General features: G+C 46.6%; 1 protein-coding gene across 1 annotated transcript; it reads left to right on the forward strand.

Annotated features, from left to right (window-relative positions):
- Nucleotides 1–2,249: 2,249 nt before the first annotated feature.
- On the forward strand, nucleotides 2,250–19,993 carry LHX2 (LIM homeobox 2; the record flags this gene model as incomplete). The annotated part of the gene is made up of 5 exons (XM_084298975.1): nucleotides 2,250–2,477; nucleotides 5,244–5,446; nucleotides 5,836–6,218; nucleotides 12,656–12,861; nucleotides 19,706–19,993. The coding sequence occupies 5 exons, from the start codon at nucleotides 2,250–2,252 to the stop codon at nucleotides 19,991–19,993; spliced, it is 1,308 nt and encodes a 435-aa protein (XP_084155101.1).
- Between the last annotated feature and the right edge of the window lie 1,656 nt (nucleotides 19,994–21,649).

Raw genomic sequence — 21,649 nt, forward strand, 5'->3', positions numbered from 1 at the left:
ATGTTTATATTATTCCACAGCCTTTAAATTACCATAAGTAGTTACTTATTTTCTAAGCTTTCTTCTCTTCTCTCTTACCTTTTGCTTCCATTTATCTTTTATTCTTAGTACCTTTATCCAACAGCTCTAAGTATCTGATGGAAGTTTGTAGCTCACTTAAAATCTGTAACAGACAACCTGAAACCCAGCAATTAGCAAAGACAGCTTAGACTTGTGTTCCTTTGTTGAAGGAGGCGTTGAAGCTTTTGTTCTGATTTAGTCACGGTAGCTGGGTGGAAGCTGGTACCTCATTATGTGGTTGGTCTGTTTGTCTGGTAGGTAGCAGATGGTACTGGAGATGACGTTACCAAGAGAGGCAGGGTAGAGAAACTCAAGACCTGTGATTTGTTCACCTGTCACCTATAACAAAATACAGGTTAAAAGACTTTATTATTAGCTGCACCATTTTTTTTTAATGAAAAAACTCGTTTCAAATGAGTCCGCCATTGATTGTGAAGATTACTTTGCTGTAGCATTTTTTCTGTTGCTCATTATTCAAGGATACCCTGGATTTTATTCTGAACAATGTAAATGTCATTCATGTGTCAGTGTGTACATTAGCAGCTTTGTGTTTACATTCTGTTACTCTCCTTGTGTTTTGGTAGCCAGGGTTGGATGTCTTCTCGTGTTTGTATATCCATTAAGTAGATAATCAGAGATAGCCTGTGAACCCGAGGTCGTGCCATGCCTTTTTAGCAGGCTATTGGTATTATTGGTTCCGGCCACTTGGGCAATACAGCCCCATTAAATATCGCTTTTTAATTCCATAAAAAAAACATGGCATCTTTTAGATAGTCCGCGATGTCAGACGGAGCCTAAGAATCCGCGACCTTTCTCCCTTCCAAAGCGTCTGTAACCAACTGCGTGACCCAGCACGGGCCTGGCACCAACAGATCCGGGGCCGGCAGCCCGAGAGGCGGCTGCGTGCAGCAAACTGCCCGAGCGGGGGCCACGCGGTGCTGCTCCACAGCCGGCCATGGCGGAGCCCAGGGTGCGAAGCGAGCAGCGCTCCGCGGGCGGCTCTCAAAGCGTGCCGAGATTTGGGGAAGGCTGCACGTTAGGGGAAGGCTGCACTTCGGGGGGTGGGCACCGCACAGCTCCAGCAGCACGCGGCTCGAGGTCGCTGACCCGCAGCGTGAGGGTCCAGGCGTGACTCCTGGGCCAGCTGCGGTGCTGCTGGGCGGGCGGCTCGGCCCGGGGCCGTCCCCGCGTGCCGGGGCCGTGCGGGGCCGGGGGGCGGCGGCGGCGGCGGCGGCGGGGCCGCGGCCGAGCACATGCCGGCGGCCGCGGGGCGCGGCGGCAGCCAATGGCGGCGGGGCAGGACGTGATGTCAGCGCGCCTCTAGAAAAGGCGCGGAGCCTCGCGCGGCGCCCGGGCTGCAGACGCGGGCTCGCCGCCACCGCGCAGCCCCGCACCGCCCCGCACCGCTCCGCGCAGCCCCGCGCCCGGCTCCCACCCCCGCTCCACCCCCCCCTACCCCACTGCAACCCCCCCACACACCCGCCGGCAGCCGCCCCGGGCCGCGCCGCCTTAAGGAGCGAGGGGGGCCGCCGAGTGCCCGTCCCACCTGGTGCCCGTCCAAGTCTCTCCCTCCTTCCCCCCGGCTTTCTCCTTTCCCAATGAGCTCCGGCGGGCTGGGGGAGGAGCGGGGGACGGAGCAAACTTTGCCCCTCAGCCTTCGCCGCTGCCAGCCCTCCGGACCGTGAGTGCGTGCGGGGGGCACCCGGCCCGGCCCCGCAGCGCCAGCCTGCCCTCCGCCCGCTGCAGCCTCCCCTCCCCGCCCGCCTCCTGCACACCCCGCACACTGCGATGTAGGGGCTCGTCCTCCTTATTTTTTTTATCGTTTCTCGCCGAAGATGGTTTAATTTTATTTTTTTTTAAATGCATTCCTATTATTTATTAATCCCTCCCCACCGTAAGCCTGCCCAGCCTTCCGCCGGCTGGGCCGGAGCGTAAAGCCTGGGACCGCACCTGGGGCGATGAGCCCCGCACTGAAGAAGCCTCCCAGAGGGATGCGCCGGGGCCGCGCAGCAGCCTAGAGCCCAGCCCGGAGCTCCCAGCGCCGCCGGTCCCCGCTCCCTCGTCCCCTCCGCCCGCCTCTGCTGCTCCCCGACCCCGCGGGACCCCGGACCCGAGCCTGCGCCGCGCTCCGGAGAGCTCCGCCGGGGGGAGAGCCCCGAGCCCGAGGAGAGACGGGGCGGCCGTGCTAGATGCATGGGGGAGGGCTCCGCTTAATGCAAGTTCTGGGCTCCTGCAGGGACCCCGACAACTGTCAGCAGCAGCAGCAACTCGGGGCCTCCTCCTCCGCTTCCTCAGCGATGCTTTTCCACAGCCTGTCCGGCTCGGAGATGCACGGGGTCATCGACGAGATGGATCGCAGAACCAAAAGCGAAGCACCGGCCATCAGCTCGGCTATAGACAGGGGAGAGACCGAAACGGTAGGAGGCGAAGGAGTGGGAGTCATTCAACCCCCTAAACGTAACGAACCCCTCAAAAATACAGCTTTTCCTTTAAAATAGCAGGTCGGGGGGAAACGTATGCAAAATACTAAATCGGAAGAAAAATAAGAATAAAGACACCCGCAAAAGGTCGAGTAAAACCACGGGGAAAGGCATGAAACTGTTAATTATTAATAATATGCATAGTAATAGTAACGCTTGGGTGAAAGGAGCGGTGCTGCTCTTGCGAGAAAACAGAAAGCTAGACCAGCCTTTTGGTAGCGTCCAAGAACGCCTTCCCTTCCCCCAGCCCGGCCGGCCTTCTAAAGTTTTTAGGGAGAGGCAAAGTATGCTTTTATACAGATAACGCTCTGGCACAGCGAGATTTTTCTCTGCGGAATGGAAACACAAACAACAAAGAATCCGATTCGGTGTTGTTTTTCAGGTGGGATGTCCACGCTGAGGTAGTTGTTATAGCACTAAGTAAAAAAAAAATAATAATAATAATAATAAAAGGAAAACTAAAACTCGAGCATCTTTAAATTATGATTTTTTTCGTAATAGAAAGATACGTGAACACTGGATTTGCAAACAAGGCAAACGGATTTAGAGGATGTGTTTCAGGGAGACAGACGGATGCAAATTTTTGTAACTTTACCACTTTTATCTTATGTCTGCTAACGCGCAGTACTTGTATTTTAATACATTTAGATAATAAAAAGATGAATCTTTCAAAGCAGAGTTAAGCCAGCGAAGTGGAAGAGATTTCTGAAGTGTATTAACTGAATCAACATTTTCTGTGTACTGTTTTTGTTTTGGTTTGTTTTTTTTTGGTTAAGAAACGATAATTCTGGGCAGAAATGATCCCATATTTTGGTAATGCTGTCTTTTAAGCTGATATGGGCATGTGCAAGAAAGATATCTGTGCTTGGTTTTTAAAACTTCAACAATAGGTGTTACTTCTCTAAATGCTATGGAGAAATTTACTTAAAAGTGACAGTGAGATTATTTAATCCTGAAATACTGGCTGAAAATAAGCCTTTCAGCTAGAAGGGCTGAATGTGATTTCTAATCAAAGCAGTTTGGGTTTTCTTTGGAAAAGTTAATATTTCTGTGTAAAATTAAACAACATCAAGTTATCTTTCCTGGAGTAATTCTGTGTCATGATACCTTTATATATCTACATAGAAATTATTTGCATGCACACGTGTATAGAATGAGCAGTGGGATAGGATACTAGATCCTTAAATGCCATTTCTGGATATCAGAATATTTTTGTTACTGGTAAAGCAGAAAAAATCGTGTTTTGTTTAAAGTGGATTTATAAAGAACTACTTTGGTTATAAAACGATCCCTAATCAGAGTTCAGTTACTGCCTTAAAGACCTAAGCTACCAGTGGACTTGTGTGGCTCCCATACCGCTCTAGTGCCATAATTTTATTTGTACGTACTGCTGGTAGTGGAAATGCTGTCGTGCAAACAGTAGTGCTCGTAGTGCTGGGGGTTGGTGATCTCTGCAAGTGCTGGATGAAAGTAATCCGTCAGCATGTGCTGGAAACACAGCTTCATTTTCTTTCAGTTCTTCCCGTTAGCTGTCTTCCCTCTCCTTGCTTTGCGCAAGGACTTAAGGCTCTAGAGGAGGTAAAAGTAAACACGCGGCTTCCCCCCGCCCCGAGTGGGAGCTCTGCGGCTCCGGCACGTCTGCAGGACGGCAGCTCTGGCCCCAGCACCAACGTGCGGGCTGGCCTCGAGCAGTGCCATGCTGACAAGTTTGGGACGAAGTGGACAGCAGCGCAGTGCCAGGTCTGCCACAAACACTGCTCCACTCCGAGCCTCTTGTCCTGACTTTGGGCTTGGGTTTAGGTTGAGGGTGTTGGGTAAAATACACGACCGCGCTTAAACGGTTTCCGATAGTCTTTTTCTCTTTATTTTCTTTTTATTTTCTTTCTTTCTTTCTTTCTTTTTTCTTTTTTTTTTTTTTTTTTTGGTAGGAGTTGACAGAAAATGTATGTATTTGTTTTTTTGCAGGGGGTTTCGATTGGATTGTGATTTGACACTAAACTATTAAATTATATAGGGGTTACATTTAGTTTTATTGCTTCCAAGTTTATCCCAGCATAATCTAAAGCACTCTGTTGTTTTTCCTCTCTTTTTTTCCCCACTATTTCGTTTTTCTGACAAAGCGTTCTGCGCCTCAGCCCCAGTGGTGCTCGTCTCCTCGGCAGTTGTTTCCCGATCCCTGCGGTGCCCTGGGTCGGGGCAGGCTGGGACGCGGTTTGTTGGGGAGCAGCTCTCAGAGAGCTGCGCCTGTGCGGCTGCTGGGGGGTTTGATCGTAATTCACTCGGAATTTTATAGCTAGGAAAATACACACCCAGACCCGCACTCACGGGGCATTGACTATGCAGGCGCTCTCCGTGTATCCGTAACGGGAAATTTTAGAATTAACTGTCTGCGATTTTCCCCGCTCTGATGATTGCGCCTGTTTAGCGAGGAGCATCTTTTCTTGATCTGGGACCGGCAAATTCACAAAAGGAAAAAAACGGAGCGAGAAAGCCTGGCTCTCAGCCGGCCCCCCCACCCCCCCCAGCCCCGGCCGCTTTCGGCCCGTCCCCCACCCTCCCCGGGGCCGGCCGCCCCGGAGCCCCCCGGCCGCGGAGCGGGGCCGGGCAGGGCAGGAGCCGGGCTGGAGCCGGGCTGGCCGGGGGGGCTGAGCCGTGCAGCAGCCGCTGGCTCTCGCTAACGGCCCGCGGTTGTTCTCCCAGCAGAGCATGCCGTCCATCAGCAGTGACCGCGCTGCCCTGTGCGCCGGCTGCGGGGGGAAGATCTCGGACCGCTACTACCTGCTGGCCGTGGACAAGCAGTGGCACATGCGCTGCCTCAAGTGCTGCGAGTGCAAGCTCAACCTGGAGTCCGAGCTCACCTGCTTCAGCAAGGACGGCAGCATTTACTGCAAGGAGGATTACTACAGGTACAGCCCAAAGCCGTCCGGAGAGCCGCGGGGGGGATGAGGGGGGACCGCGGGATCGCGGAGCCTCCCGGCCGGGGCCGGGCGCATCCCCCAGGCTGCTGTGGGAGCCCGAGGCCCCTCAGCGGGCGGCCGGGAGCGGAGCGGAGCAGCCCGGCCCCACGCGGGTCCCGCCGGGGAGCTGCGGACGGGGCGGGGGTCGGGGGTCTGCGCGGCTCCCTGCGGCTCCCTGCCGCAGCCCGGGGTCCGGCGGCCGCGGGGGGAGCGGGGCCGAGCCCCCCAGGTCCTGCCGCCCTCCCGGCAGCGGCCCGGCATCGTGTCCCGGCCCGCAGACCCCCTCCGCGGGCCGCCCAGCGCCCCTCACCGTCTCCTCGGGCCCTTGTGTTTTGCAGGAGGTTTTCGGTGCAGAGATGCGCGAGGTGTCACCTGGGGATTTCTGCCTCCGAAATGGTCATGAGGGCCAGGGATTTGGTATATCACTTAAACTGCTTCACTTGCACCACCTGCAACAAGATGCTGACCACCGGCGACCACTTTGGCATGAAGGACAATCTGGTGTACTGCCGCCTCCATTTCGAGACTCTCATCCAGGGGGAGTACCAGGTGCATTTCAATCACTCGGATGTAGCCGCTGGGAAGGGCCCAGCACTGGGAGCGGGCTCTGCCAGTACTTTGGGACTGCCTTATTACAACGGCGTGGGGACTGTCCAGAAGGGGAGACCCAGGAAAAGGAAGAGCCCGGGGCCTGGGGCAGACCTGGCAGCGTACAACGCAGGTAAGAGACCCCATCTTCCCCCAAGAACAATTCCGACGGTTTGTTTTTGTTCACTTCCAAAGGGGGATTTCCGTTTATTTTAGCTTAAACCGTTAATAATAGTTTAGCTGCAGCATAATTATTGAGATCAAGTGCTGTCAAACTGCAATTACAGAAGCTAATATGTTAGCATTTTTCACTTCAGCTGGAAATAAAATGTTTTGAAGCGAGGTCATCTGGTTAAGGAGGGGGAGAGGGGGGAGTGGAGCCTGAAATAAAATCTGGAAACCAGAGATTGGAAGTTAGCACTTCAGAGAGCTGTGAATTTTCTTTAGTAGCTACACCCTCCGAGGCTGCTGATGGGCGAAGCGTTCTGCCCTTCTCTCCAGCTCCCGCACCTCCGGCTCGGGGGGCAGGGGGCCGAAAAGCGGCCGTCCCCGGGGGGCAGCGGGGGGCAGGTGGCTGCGGCTGGGGCTGGGGCTGCGCGGCTGGGACGGGGCCGGCTGGGCTGAGCGCCGCCGCTCGCTGCCCATCGCCGGCACCGGCCCTGCCGGGGGGAGCCGTGCCCCGAGCTCTGCCCTCAGCTGCCCGCTCCCCGAGGAGTTTCCTCGTCCGGCCTCCCCACGGCGGCTCCGGAACTTTGCAGGGAAAGGAACCGGGGCGGTCTCCTGCCTTCCCGGGGCCCCGAAGGCCGCCCCGTGCGGGGCCCGCTGTCTCTGGGGAGCGCCGCCCGGGGGGGGCCCCCGGGGCCGTGCCCCCGCCGTCGGGCTGCCCCCTCGAGCTGCCCGGGGCCGGCCGCGGCGCTGTCGGGGTGGGAGCCGGGGCAGCTCCCGGCCTGGGCCGGGGGGCTCGGGGGACTCCGGGGGGCTCAGGGGGGCGCGGGGAGGCCGCAGGGTGAGGCTGCTGCCGCCTGGGGCAGGGACGGCGGCGCCCGAAGCGAGCGGGTGGCGCTGAAAACAGCCAGGAGAAGGCAAGCGCACCTCGGGACGGGGCTGCCACCCACCGCTGCCTTCAGCAGCGATTTGGGAACGGCGCAAAAACCCGGGGCCGTCCCAGGGGTGAAGGCTGCTGAAAGGTGCGCCTGGCGTTGTCCCTGCGAGGTCCCGCACACGCAGGCGGCAGCGGCTCCCCCGCTTAAAAACGCTTCCTCTCCGGGGGGCTGCGATCCAGGCGGCCTTCTGCCGCCTCCCCGTGCGGGGCAGATGTTCCCATTCAAAGGACCTGTAAAGCGAGGCAGCGGCATCTGTCCCGGGTGGGAGCACAGCCCCAGAAAGTCTTGGTGCTCCCCGACTTCCTAACCACGCCGTCCTTAGCCGCTTTTTGAAGAATTCGTTTCCAAAATAATTGCCCTCCGAGTTTGCTCTTGGAATTTGGGGCTAGACCCTGTAAATGATGCTGCAGAGATCTTCCGCGAGGAGCTTTTGGCTTCTTCGCTTAAACTATTTGTCTGCTTAATATTTGCTAAACCGATAATCGATTAATTTATATGGTAATAAGTGTAATTGATCCTGGAAATCAGACCGGGTTGTCTGTTGATTTTAAATCTCACAAACGAGCAAATTCTTGCAAAGCTTTCTAATTTCTGTCTTCTAAAAGGAAGGCGTTTAGAAGTGTGATAGTTTCTCTCTATTTTTAATGGAACTTTTCGTTTCCTCCCGAGAAATGCACGATGTTGTCCTCTGAGGGTACTCGGGGCTGGCACTTTGTGTAGCAAGCTTCATGTAAATAAATCTTCACCAGAGGTGGTGGGAAAAGGGGGACCCGGAGATGCGGCCAGAGCAGGGACAGGAATTATTTTGTAAATAGCAGCAAACACTCATCTGCGACATGAATTGGACTGGCTCTTTTTTCTGCCTAAACGAGACTCCGTTTGCACAGGGATGATGGGTTTTGGATGTGGATAGAGCCTGACAAGTGGAAAATAGCTTAGAAGGATGCCGAAACTTCAAAAAGATTTTTTTCCCTCTCTCTCTTTGTTTTTTCTTAAAGTGTGTTCCTGTGATCGTAATTTCTTCTTTCACTTGTTGGACTGGATTTTGATGTTGTTTTTTTTTTAGGTCAGTAAATCAATGGCTGAAAGCTTGCTGAACACAGAAGCACCTGTAAAGAATTCTGAATACTCCCTTTGTGGATTAGACCCCAAACCTCCCACAGCCCGCTGTACTTTATTCCTATCTATCCAGTCTGCCTTTGATAAGAAGACAGGAAAATCTCCTTGCAAACGCTAGAAGTGCTGAGCAGGCTCGGGGCAGCGGGAGCTCCCCACGCCCGGGGCCGGGCAGGCGGCGGAGGCGTTATAGGGGCGCTATAGGGGCGTTATAGGGCGCTCCCTCCCGCACGGGCGGCGGGGCCCGGCCGGGCTGCGGCTCTCTGGGGCCGGGCCGCTGCGGGGCGCTGCTCCGGTCCCGCTCCTGCTCCCGGTCCCGGCCCCGCCGCCCCGGCTCCGGCAGCGGGGCCGGGTGGGGGCTGGCCCCACGAGCAGCTTTGCCAGGAGTTTTCTCCTGAGAAACCCGGGGAAGCTCCGGCGAGCTCCCTTCTCCCTCTCCCCCCGGGACGGGAAGTTCCTGGGGGGCACCGCTCCCGGCCCCGCTCCGAGCCGCAGCCCCCAGCTCCGAGGAGGGGACCCCGCAGAGCCCCGCTGCGGCCCCTTTGTGCGGACAGACGGACGGACGGATGGACGGACGGACGGGCTGCCCCCGTCCCCAGCAGCGCCCCGGGAGCAGCGGGGGTGGTGGGCCGTGAGGTCCCCCCCTAATCCCGGTTGGGAGCGGGGTCCGGGTGTCCGCCGCGCCCCCTCCTGCCCCCGGCCGCAGCTCGGTCCCGGTGCCGAGCCACCCCCCTGCGGCTCCGGGCTCCGCTCTGCGCTCCCGGCCGGCCCCCCCCGCCCCCCTGCAGGCGGCCGCGGGTGGGAGCGGGGCCGGCCCCGCACCCAGGGGCGCTGCGGGCGGAGAGCGCCGAACGCGCCTCGTGTCTCAGCGTGCTTCCCGGGCCGGGATTAGTTTGCTTTCTTTTGGGGTAATGTAACGTGTCAAACGCGAGCCGCTAAGAACAAAAGTTCCCCCCCCGGAGGAAACTCCTCGCCCCCAGCCCCTCCGGTGCCGCGGCCCCGACGTGGGGGATCCGCGGGCTGGGCGCGGGGCAGTGCCCCCGGCTCCCTCCTGCCTGCAGGCTTTGCACAAGGATAACGGCGCATCCCGCTTCGTGCTCGCGTTGCTGTTTTTAGAGACGGTTTTACACGTTATTCTGCAGAGGATATTTTGGTCACCGGCACCGAAGCACAATGTTTTAATGTGAGGGAGCGAGAGGCAGCTCCTGGCGATGCTCTCTGTGGGCTTCCTCTCGAGGCCGAAGGGACGCTTGTGTCGTGGTGCCGGGGGGGCTGCGAGGGGTCACCTCTGGGGAGAGCAGCGGATGGACGGCAGGGCGATGGCCTGGGTGTGGGGACCGGGGGAAAGGCAGCAGGGCCTCAGAGATGGCCTAGGGTCAGGAAAGATACTTGGCACCACTTCAGAATTTGCTTTATCACAACATAGGAATGAAGCGTTAGTTAATTTAAGGCTCCTCTGACTGGAATGTTACCAGTTGTATTTCTGAACTCCCAGCAGGAGTCCTAGATGCTGCAACTGCATGGAAATCCTAAGTCTGGGTGGTTGAGCAATTCCTCTAGGAGATGTGCAGGGACACCACGAAGGACCAGGGGGAAGTGCCTGGAAACCACAGCACCGAGCGAGGGGCACGTACGGTGCCAGTCTTACACCAGGATGGCCCTTGCAGAAACTCCTTCACTCCTAAGGTCTCCACACTTCTGTCTCTGTGCCTGCAGTGCCCATGGACACCTCAGGCTGGGCAGGAGATGCACGTAATGCCAGATTGGTAAAACCAAATTCTGGAGATGGTGCCAGGTACCAGAAACAAACAGGAGAGGGGAAGTGGCGCTAGCGAGGAGGGTTAGGTCAGGCTGGGGGATGCTGCGGGTGCTCAAAGCACTTGGGCAAGACAAGGAAGAGCAGACACCCTCATGCACTTTCAAAGTCTGTTTTGTAACTTTCTTCCTAGAAAAGGACAATGGTTTGCTGGTCTTGAATGGTACATATTCACTGTCATCTCAATATTATTTTTATTTAGAAGATTGGGGGTAAAATTATAAGAAACTGAAAGAGCAAATTGTTCATTGTCCAGTTGATGAAAAGCAGATCCCCTCCTTCCCTTCTGGGAGGATTTAGAATTAGTTTTATTTCCTTGGATCCTGATTGTATCTCATTCTCTGTAGAACAGGTTAAAATCCAGCTACTTGCGGCCCTAGGGTTTGTTTTGCTGCATGTTAACACGAACAGGTCTCAGCCCTTCTGACGGCTATTTTGATGCACTTCCTCCTAACTCTTTGCCCTGTTATTTCTGGGAGGGTTTGAGAGCATTTAAGACAACACACAGAGGTCTTTTCCATTTCTAATGTCTACAGTTCTGTATGTTTTAAGACCAAGTACTGTGTTGTTTTACATTTCCATAATACCTTTTGCTATAAGAAATACAGTTTCAGTTATTCTTCCCAGTATTATTTAGAGGGAGAACTGTAGCTCTGGAGGAGACTGGAGCTTGTGGGGTCACCCCAGTTTGGCAACTAGATCTGAGTTCTTAAACCAGAAAAAGACTTTGCTACATTCTGTCCAGCTCCATTAATGCTGCATTTTTACTGTCTCCTTTTGTGTGTCTTACACCTTTTAAATTGAGGTGCTTCCAGTCTTTCCATACATCACGACAACAAGCAGAAATGCTTCTTATTACTGGAATTTGGCACAAGAAAGTTAGGTCTGCAAAGGATTTATAGAAATGTATACACATGCACATACATGCGCACACATTTATATGTCCAGCACATTTATACTGGCTGTTTTTTGAATTGTAGGGGTACAGAAACTCACCAAGATGTTTGAGGCTTCAGACACTTTTTACCGATCTATTAAACAAGCCTGCTTTTGGTCTCACAGCTGAAGTTTTGCAGGCCTTGCTCTATGTTGTGCCACATCTTTTAAAGTTTTTGAAAAGGTGAAATTTGCAAAGCAACCACTGCACATGCTGCAAAACTGCTTTTTAGTGTATCTGTATGCATATTTCCACATGAGTACGTGCATTTTGTTTTATTTTATTTTTTAAATAGTGGTTTTAATGCATGCCTTTCAGAAATTGAATGTATTCAACAGGGCTGAAAAACTCTCCTAGACAGTATGAATTTAAAGTATGATTACAAAGAGATACATGTCCATGAGATGTACTCAGTTGAAATGAATCAGTGGTAATGGATAACTGAAAACAAATCTGTTTATGTGCTTATGAAATTCACCAATAACTCACATTTTAAAATACATTTGTCGTTTTGTTTTGTTTTGGTTTTTGCATGCAATGTAGAACAGAGATAGCAGTGATTTTTGATTACTTTTAATCAACATCTTACAGGAAATTAAAAAGGAGTTTCAGATACTGGAGCAGAAAAAATAAATTAATGGCAGCTTATTAGAGCTAATTTTCAGTTATATCCATGATATTATTTTTAGTGAATTTAAGCTTGGTCCTTAATGTTATTTTAAGAGTTTTTCTATGGTTTACTTTATGCACATGTAAATTAAAAACTACTTTTGGTATTTGAGACTATTTTGTTTGGCATTCAACATTTAATATAATTTGATAATTATTACAATTTTCCTTGGTCACAGACGTCTTTTGCAGGCTTTGCAGTTGATTTATGCAAATGTGTCAGTCAGTCTCATTCAGTGATTTCAAAAGAATATAACAGAATCAGTCATTCAAAGTAGTATTTTCAAATGCTTACAAATGAAATGTAAATATAAATAATAAAAAAAAAGTGTATTTTTTTTTTCATTTGGTGTGTTGCTGATATATTGTATTAACAGCTTTATTTCTTGAGCTAGTCAAATTATAGTCATAATTTGCTGTCTGGTACCCACAAACTTTATTTCTTTTATAGTGTTTCATTTAATGGTCTCTCTTGTACTCTACAGGGTTTAGTTTGATGGAGGAAATAATTATAATTTTAACTGGTCTGTTCCATCGAGATTTAAGTGGGCTCTATTGTACAGCTTTCTTTGTACATTACAACACAATTTATAGTGATACAAAGTACGTTAAAACACTTTACAGAGTTGAGGACAGCTACTGTCCTACAAGCAGAAAGTGGAGGAAAGGCTGTGCGGAGATGGAGGAAAGAAAAAAGGAAACAGACCTGACATTTTAAAAGCCATAAAGAGGCAGGTGAGGGTCCTTGCAGACTGGTTATTGTAAGGGAAAAATAGAAGATGCAGAAATGGAGGGGAAGGCAAGTAGGATTTGTACCAGTACAATACGTGCCATGGTATGTTATTTTAATTGCTGCTCTCAGATGAACTGCAAACAATGTTGGTCACAGAGCAATAGGTTTACACGCCTTTTCCTCTTGTTGCCTTAAGCTTTAAGCTGCAATGAAAACGATGGTGACCACCTGGATAGAGACCAGCAATACCCCAGCAATCAGAAAACAAAGCGCATGAGGACATCATTCAAACACCACCAGTTGCGGACAATGAAGTCATACTTTGCTATTAACCACAATCCTGATGCCAAGGACTTGAAACAGCTAGCTCAGAAAACCGGCCTGACCAAAAGAGTTCTTCAGGTAAGAAAAACAGTCTTTTGTACCAAAACATCAATTTTGTATTTGAAATGCTGTGGATCTTACTAGTCTTCAAGCTTTTCATAATCATTCATACCTTCTGTGAGACATCAGTTACATTCTAGAAAGTATGAGAAAAGTTATTTCATTTCAGCTTCCCAAAAGCAGATCACTTGGGTTTTAATTTTTAATGACAGTTGTGAAGGCATGGGGTGCTATTTGTTTTCCTGAAGTTAGACAATTCTGGTGCATGTTTTAGCTTCTGATCTGCTGCAAGAAAAAAAAAAATTAGTTAATGTAAATAGAGAGCTCTTAATTTAGAAATTGCAAGGAATGGTTTTCTTCGTGAGTAATCAGCAGTAATTTATTATTTTATCAGGACGGGGAGGATGTCTTTTATTTCGCAATGTAAGTGGACATAATCTTTGAAAAATTAAATTTATTTTTTTAGTCATAGTAAAGTAACTTAGAATGAAAGGCGACTGCATTTTGCAAGTACCTTTTCTCTGAAAGCTTGATTTTTCTTGCTTCAAGGGTATACACTCCATTTGAATTATTATGGCAAGGAAAGGTAAGAATATTAGTCGGCTTAGCTCCATTCTAATTTATAGCTCAGATTCAGGAAGTGAATTTTAATGGCACTTATTCAGTAACTATAACTAGAGATAAATGTGGGCATATAGGAGGCATGACATTCCAAAATCTATTACTGAAATCTTTAAATGGATCTTTAATAGTAGAAAAAACTGGTTTGTGGGCTTCGTCGAGAAAGCTAGGGCTCAGGCACCTGGGAAAGCAATGTGGACAGCTCTCATAAACTCATAGGCAAGTGGAGGGCAGTAAACAAAAACATTGAAAAAAAATGAATTCACTGGAGAATTGTGGATCTTGTAGTGTTTACACATAACTGAAGAAGGAATAAAGGTTTGTAGGCTTCCTAGTAAAACTGCTAATGAAAAGCTGTATGTAATTCCTTCTCTTGGCCACGTCCATCATAGCTGGATTTTGTTTGTTTTTGTGAAGCTGATTTGCAGTGGCACAGATTCCTCCTCTATAACTGGTGCACATCCTAGCACTTGACACGGTGCCTCTCATAGCAGATCCCTTTTATCTATGAGTGTGGAAGAAAGGATTTTCTGCATTTAACTATCATTATTTCAGCACTTCCTCATTTTCTAATCAGAGTTTACACACTTTAGTGATATCTACTCTGTTACCAGTGCACTCACACCTGAATTATCTGAGAAATTTCACATAGTGCATGAAGAAATTAGATTGGTGCGTAGAAAACACCTCTCTCTTAGTCTTCCTTCTGTTTTTTTTTTTTTTTTTTTTTTTTCTCAGCCTGCACCAACTTTGACTTCCATATCTGTTCTCTTTTCATCCAATGAGCTTGTCCTTCCAAATTTTTTCCAAGTCTTTTTCTCTGTTCCTTCCTTTTATAATGTATTTCTTCTCCCTAAAGCTGGATTCCATGTCTCTCTTCAGCCTCTCTTTCAGTTTCTTGATCACTTCTGTTTCCACGTTAAGTACACTGCATCCTCTAGTTTTAAGGTGCACAATGCTTTCTCTTTTTTGTGGCAATCCTTTACAATTCTACAAAACTTTTTTCATGGTTTTGGTAATTGGTGTTTCACTTCTTTTACTTCCACAGTTAAATGCTTCTTTATCTCTGGGCTCCTTTAGCTGAAGAGTGGCGCAAGGTAATAGTTGGTGTTGAGGATTGCACACAGAGGATGGTGCTGTTGGAGGCACTTCAAGAAAATGACTCGGAGTGATACTTTGCATAGTATTGCTTGAGTTTTTCTGTCTGTTACGAGCATTCTCTACTCCACTGAAAATTTATTTGGGCTTTAAGAAACAAACTTGCTTTTTGGATTGTAGAACCTTTGTGCCCAGTTGGTTTATTTCTAACCTGTGAGAGAAAATAATGTGTGCTTCTGAAACTGCAGAGGGAATTTTTCGAACGCTGAAGTTCACCCATGCAAGTTTCGAGGTTGCTTCTTGCTGGGGAAAACTCTTCATGATGTTGGTTACTGAGATAGTGTCACTTGTTAATTCTTTTGTGCCAGAAAGGTTGGCATTCCATCTGTGTCATTTATTGAACATGAAGTAATTCACTGACACTATTGATCTAAACAAGCATCGTTAGTATTAGGCTGTCTCACATGCTGAAGGCGTATGGACTCCCAGATGTATATGCACACATTTCAGCAGTAAGAAATTTTCTGCTTTCCCTATCTTGTTACTAGGCATGTCTGTAAGCGCTTGTATTTTTGTGTGTTTAGGTCTCAGTTCAGCTGACGAAAGATAATGATTCTTTATCTATCATGAACAGAATATAGTGGAATAGAAAATATAAGGTAGCAGTTGAGGAGAAAGACAAAATCCTTTATTCTGAAACCAGTGGGCTTTCTAAACATGCAGAGGAGTTCCTAGTGTTTTAGGAAATGGCTATAGTGCCACTGCTATAAAGGCAGTCCCATATAACATGTCATGAGAGTGGCTTGTAGATGAGCAGGGAGTTTGGCCATCTTCATAATGATCTGTGATACTGGACTTGGAAGACCTGACTTCTGTTTTGGCTTTATATACAACTAGTCATCAGCTACCCATGTCCAGAAGTGGAATGACAGGGAAATGTAACATACTGCTTCAAAAATTACATTTCCTTCAGTGGCTTTGTAATGCAGAATATTTTCCTTAAGTAATGACATCAGAGTTACAGTAAGCCTATTTATTTTTTTACTCCCTATCTTTATATTTTTCCATTTCCATTTAGCTTTATATGTGCAATTTGATATACACCTTGTACTGCAGCTGGGGAGGACAAGTCCATTATTGTAAGCTATCATTCATAATTAAAGTGACCAGCTAATTGTGAGCTAACTAATTGGTGTAAATGTTACGCTTTTGGGAATCGATCTTTCTTTTTTGTGAGTTTAGAAAGTGAAGGTGGAAGTAGAGGTAGCCCTAAGAATATACGGTTTGCTAGCTATTGCTATGTACCTCTTCTCTAACCAAGAGTGTGGAAAATGATTATCCATGGCAAAAGCAGTTTAGGAACATGAACCATTGTTTTTCAGTGGGTGTCTTGTACACTGCTTATCCTTTCTTGAATCACTCCCCAGTAATGTTGATATGAAAATCCTACAAAGGTTTTCCTGCGTGCATTTGGACTTTGCTAATTCGGTTTCCAGCAGTCAACAAGCACAAAAATTTTCTCAGTCACGTGTGAGTATCCTGCACTACCCTTTGGCAAAGATTTGCTTTAGGATAGCATACTGAAGACTATTTACCAAACCTTCGTTCATGAAATATCCTATAGTTCTCTTTCAACTGTATGTTTAATAATCAAAACAAAATACTCAGAAGGTGCCTGCAGTGAGTAAACACGGTTTGCTGTGTGGTGAAACATCCTTTACATTTTTGTTTCTCCTGTTGTTAGTAAGTAAAGTTAGTAAGTAATGTCTCCAGGTAGATGTGTGAATTAGCAAAATTGTGTTTAAAAATTTGTTTCTAGTGTAAGCTATTCACACAGACAGTATACAACAGTTGCAACAATGGAGGTGTTACAAACAAAAAATAAAATTATCTTAGATAACAAGGCCTCATTCATGATGGTATCTCAATTCTTTACAACATTTAGAATATTTACTTTCAATACTTCCCTATCTTATGGAGATGTTATTTTATTCCTATTTTACAGTCAGAAAATGGAGACAGAGAGAGATGAATTAGCTGTGCAGATCTCTGAAGAGATAGGATAATATTTTAACTGCAGAACGACCCTGCCTAGCTGCTGAGCTGCCCAGCTCCAGGCAGGCGGCTCGGCTCCCCTGAATGTGGTAGTGTCAGTGGGTCTCATGGCTGCTTTTATTTCTCAGTGGGAGTTTTGGTCCATATTTTCCCCATTTGGTTTGAAACAGCTCAGCCCTATAATGATACAGTTGGACAGAAAAACACTATGTACTTCCCAATGAATTTCTTTATTCCTCAGTGCTGAAGACCAGATTCCTAATTGTGTAATTGATGTGAGATAAGTCCTTCTGGAACAATTCTTTCAGTTATGTATATTTGGGTTATTATTTCTTTACTTGAATGTAATACTGTTACAGGTGCAGGGCCCGAATTGCCAGTGTGCACATAGAGCACTACCGCCATTATGCACGGGACAGCTGCCCTGGCTCTTGCACGCTCGTTTGCACAGCTATTCGCGACGACACAGGGCAGTAGCAAATCAAGTTGGCATTCCTGCAACTCAGAAAACAATAGTTTTAATTCTTTCATTACTCTTCAACATTAAGTCTTTGCTAAATACTGTCATATCTTCAGTGCATACCAGAATATCACTATTGCAATAATTATTTTGTTATTCATTTCTACCACAAAACATGGCATTTTCTGAATTTCAGTCAACAAATATTTAGATGCCTTTTCAGTAATATTACAAATATTTACTAGTGGACAACTTTAGAGAGCTCTGTAGCCATCAGCTGATTAACCTTGACAATATCTCAACTGAACTTGAGGTTTTGTCTGTTTTAATTATGCTGTAACTATGGAACATGTCAACAGTGGCAGTCTCTAAACTTAAACTTCATATATATGATTCTTTTTACAATTTCTAGAAGGTATATATTAAAAAATTGAAGCCAAATTTCTTCCTTTGTGGGACAAATATAATTATCTCTTACTGAAAGGTAAACTAATCCCAAAAGTGTTAAAATTGCTGTTTTCTACCATTCCTACTAATTGGCACTTGAGACTTTGTAGCTCGAATGCCCAGAACAAACTAATTTGCTTCACCTGCACGCCTGGCACACGAGGCTCCTCACCTTGCTCAGAAGCATGCACAGACACTTCCACCACTCCCTTCTTGCAGGGCTCTGGATGAACAGTCATGTGAGGGGAAGACACTGGCTTTAAATGTTTCAGGCAAAAATACCACAATAGTTTTTTTTTTTTTTTCAGTTTTGATCACATCACAGGTTTACCATTATAATGGACTGTGTTATAAAATAATTAATATACTTTTGCAGTGCTAGTTTAGGAGAAGGTTTCTGTTTTCTTTGTGTATATGAAACCAATATATACCCTTTAAACAACATGTTTTAATAGGGGAGCACCAACATAAACTGAAACAAGGACCTGTAGGGATGTGAGTAATGAATGCAGCTCCCATGGCCACTGCTAGAATTTGTGCCTGAGGATCATTTCCTTGTGGCATTCCCAGGAGAGAGTGTAAGAGAGAGTGTGTGTGCTTACAGACCCTTGGCTGGGAGAGAAAGCTTTCCAGAGGAAAAGGAGGAGTGCTCAATAGGGGGAACTCGGGGCTGGACCATCCATAGATGAGAAGAAAGCCAGTCAGAGGAAAAATGGTTTGAGACATCTTCACCAATTCTAACTGCAGCTGGCAAGTTGAGGGGAAAGAGGAGACTTCACAGGACTGCATCGCATTTCCGTGCCACTCCGCCGCCGGCAGCCTGGCCTGAAGTGGATCCTGCGGCAGGGGCTGTGCAGGTTCAGAGCTAGAGGTCAGGATTTCTGTAAAGGATGCTGTGACCACACAGCAGCCTCGTGAGCTCTGCACACTCACTTTCCCTGTATGGGCCACAGAGGAGAAATCTGATGGACTGAGGCTGGGCAGGTACTTTGACTCAGCTCCTTTCTCTGACAAATACAGAGATGATGAAGTTCATTGCACCTGGAATGGAAAGATTCGGTCCTATCCCTTATAACAGGTCAACGTGAGAGCAGTTGGATCAGGATTGAGTCAATTGTAAAGAACGTAACAATGTCAGAAGGCCTTCTGATAAGAAAGCACAGTGAAATTTCAGCTCGTTGTATCAGCAAAATGAGCTGGCATCACCATATAGCAGGTTGAACACAGGGTATTAATGGCATTTTCAAATTTAATCTGAGTAATATTCTGTACCTACAGTTCATACAAGTTTCACAAATAAATTTTATTATATCTATTTTCAAATAGGTCAGAAAAATATTGCATCTTTAAACAAATCCTGTAAACAGTAGAGAACATTTTTAGCTTGGACCTAAACTGAAATTTAACTGAAAAAGCAGTAGTCATAGCTTTTGTCCTATGATTAGTTAGAGACTAGTTAGATAATAAATAATGCAAGAAGTAGAAATCATGGAAACATTATTGCGGTATGCAGCTATCATTTCTTCTGAAATTACATTTTTTAATGCACTATGGGCTTTTAATACCATTTGAGCCTCTTTTTCCAACGTCATTCCAGGACTGAAAAAATGTAAAATGAGACTGGCATAGGAGCTGAATCATTTGAGAAAGAAGAGTAAGAAAGAGGGCCAGTCTTTTTTGAAAAGTGAGAGCACTGCTGAGACAAGACATGAGAAAGTTCCCAAGGGAGCCCTCTGAGCCCGCAGGAAGGCAGGGTGCTGTGCTGTGTCGCCTTCTGCACACAATGGGAGATGGACCTGAGATACCAGGGTGCTGAAACTCGCTAGTATATGTTCATCAGATGCTTGATTTATATCTCGTCGTGACAAGTACTTCTGGGAGTGAGGGCAGTTGAGGATTCTCAGGGGCCGCCAAATTTGTAGGCATCTTTATACACAGCCTGCACTGAATGACTCCCCTCCTGTCCCAAGCAGACTGTTTACACAGAGAATTGCAGGAGAGGGAAAGAGGAATGCTTCACAGGCATGCAGAGGACACTTTTCATGACTGGGGCTACTTTTTTAACATGTTACCATAAAACATCTTCACCAGTTCAAGCTTTGATGAATTTGTGAGTTTGCTTTTGCTTTTCTAAACACTGCAGCTCTTTAAATGCTACCCTGTTATATTAAACTATTTCAGGTTTGGTTTCAAAATGCTCGAGCCAAATTCAGACGGAACCTCTTACGTCAAGAAAACACAGGGGTGGATAAGACTTCAGATTCAACACTCCAAGCAGGGACCCCATCAGGTCCTGCATCAGAAATATCCAATGCCTCCATGAGTCCATCCAGCACTCCCACTACTTTAACGGACTTGACTAATCCTACCATGCCTACTGTGACATCTGTCTTGACGTCAGTGCCCGGAAGTCTTGAGGTTCATGAATCTCGAAGTCCTTCACAGACAACTCTTACAAACCTTTTCTGATGACTCTTTCTTAATAATTTCTTTAAAAAAGAAATTATTCTTAGTTGAAATTCCAAGTGTATTTTAATAGAGGCTTTGAGCAACTGACTAACCACAATTAGGATCTCTCCTAAAAAAAAAAAAAAAAAAAAAAGAAAAAAAAAAGAAGGAAATGTAGTGTTCTGGTATTATGGAGTGTGGACTGAAGAATAACTTGGAAGATCTATTGCAACACAACATTTGTGTAACTGTACAGTTTTGTGGACTGAGCAAGGGAAACAGCAATTAATTTAAGTTGGCTAAAGCTTCTGTATTTTCAAAGACTGCCATGTGCCTTATATACTGTTTTATCTACATACTTTGGATTCCATGTCCACTTCTCTTTTTCTCTCTGTATATTTATGACCAGGGCAAAAATGTCAAGAGTTTGTTACTTTGAATAGTCCTAAGCCTTTCATTGGTTGCTTTGTTGTTTTAGAATTTTAAGGTCAAAGTCTGTTCGAATACCAGAATTTGTAAAATCTAACCAGTAATAAAACCACTTATGGAAACTACTTGGTAATGGCTGCAGTTACATTTAACATGAGCTTCACAATCAAGATAGGCTGATTGTATTTAAAAGGATTAGAAAATTGCACTTCAAACACGGTATCTGCCTAGGATAAACTCTAAATATGATGTATACAATTTCTCTTGTTCCTGAAGTCTGTATGGGTGAGAAGTCCACCCCGTACAACCGTCTAGGTCTATTCAGTATAGAGAAAAAAAAACCTGTTAGTTGCAGATAGAAATTATCAGATAATGTTAAAGTTAAAACAGGCAAAATATACTTAATTGTGTTGTGTGAAAGAAACGACTTCAGCCAGCATTTACGAAAACAATCTTGCTTTTGTGCAAGAGATAGCTTGTCCTATTTCATGGAGGAGACAAGCTAGGTATCCGACAGCCGTGTGGCCAGAAATGGTTTACTACAGAGGTGAACACTGGGTAATACTCTCCCTAGGAAGAAGACAGAAGTATTTCAGGTTATTTTACAATATTGGTGGGCAAAAATGAGGCAAAATTATGTCTTACAGAGTCACAGCCTTACATTTTTTGTAATGCTTTGAGGGAATAGAAAACCAAGGAAGAATATTATCAATACTAAAAAAGTGGATATTCCTTTAACTATTACGGATCTTTCAATAGAACTGAATTCCTTCTCCAGAAAAAAAAAAAAAGTGCAAAATATAATTCATCTTTTGAGTTCTTTTTCCTATTGTTTTTAAAGATGCTTTTCCTGTAATTAAAGAAATACCTCAGCAAAGTTTAAATATGTATAAGAACGAGTATACACTATGCTGTTTGCCCAGTAGTTTTATAGATTTGAGTGGTACATAACATGCATATGGTTGTTCCTTTTCAAACCTGTTACAATCATTTTTTTTCAGTCAAACTCTAGGTTGTATGTGGCTAGCTCTCTAAAGCTAATCTGTCATTCCCATTGGATCAAAATTGCTTAAAGATTTTCCAAATAAACAGCAAGATATGTGCCAAGATTTGCGTTCTTTGCCCTTTTCAGAGCACTGAAGATAATTTATTAGGCCAGACTTTTTGGTAACAATGTTTTGGTTTTAAAAGCGCTATATTTATTCAGCTTTCTCAACTGAAAATTTGCCATTCTCATGCAAGCCAAAT

The sequence above is a fragment of the Netta rufina genome, assembly GCF_964035555.1.
Source record: "Netta rufina genome assembly, chromosome: 20".
Classification (NCBI taxonomy): Eukaryota; Metazoa; Chordata; class Aves; order Anseriformes; family Anatidae; genus Netta; species Netta rufina.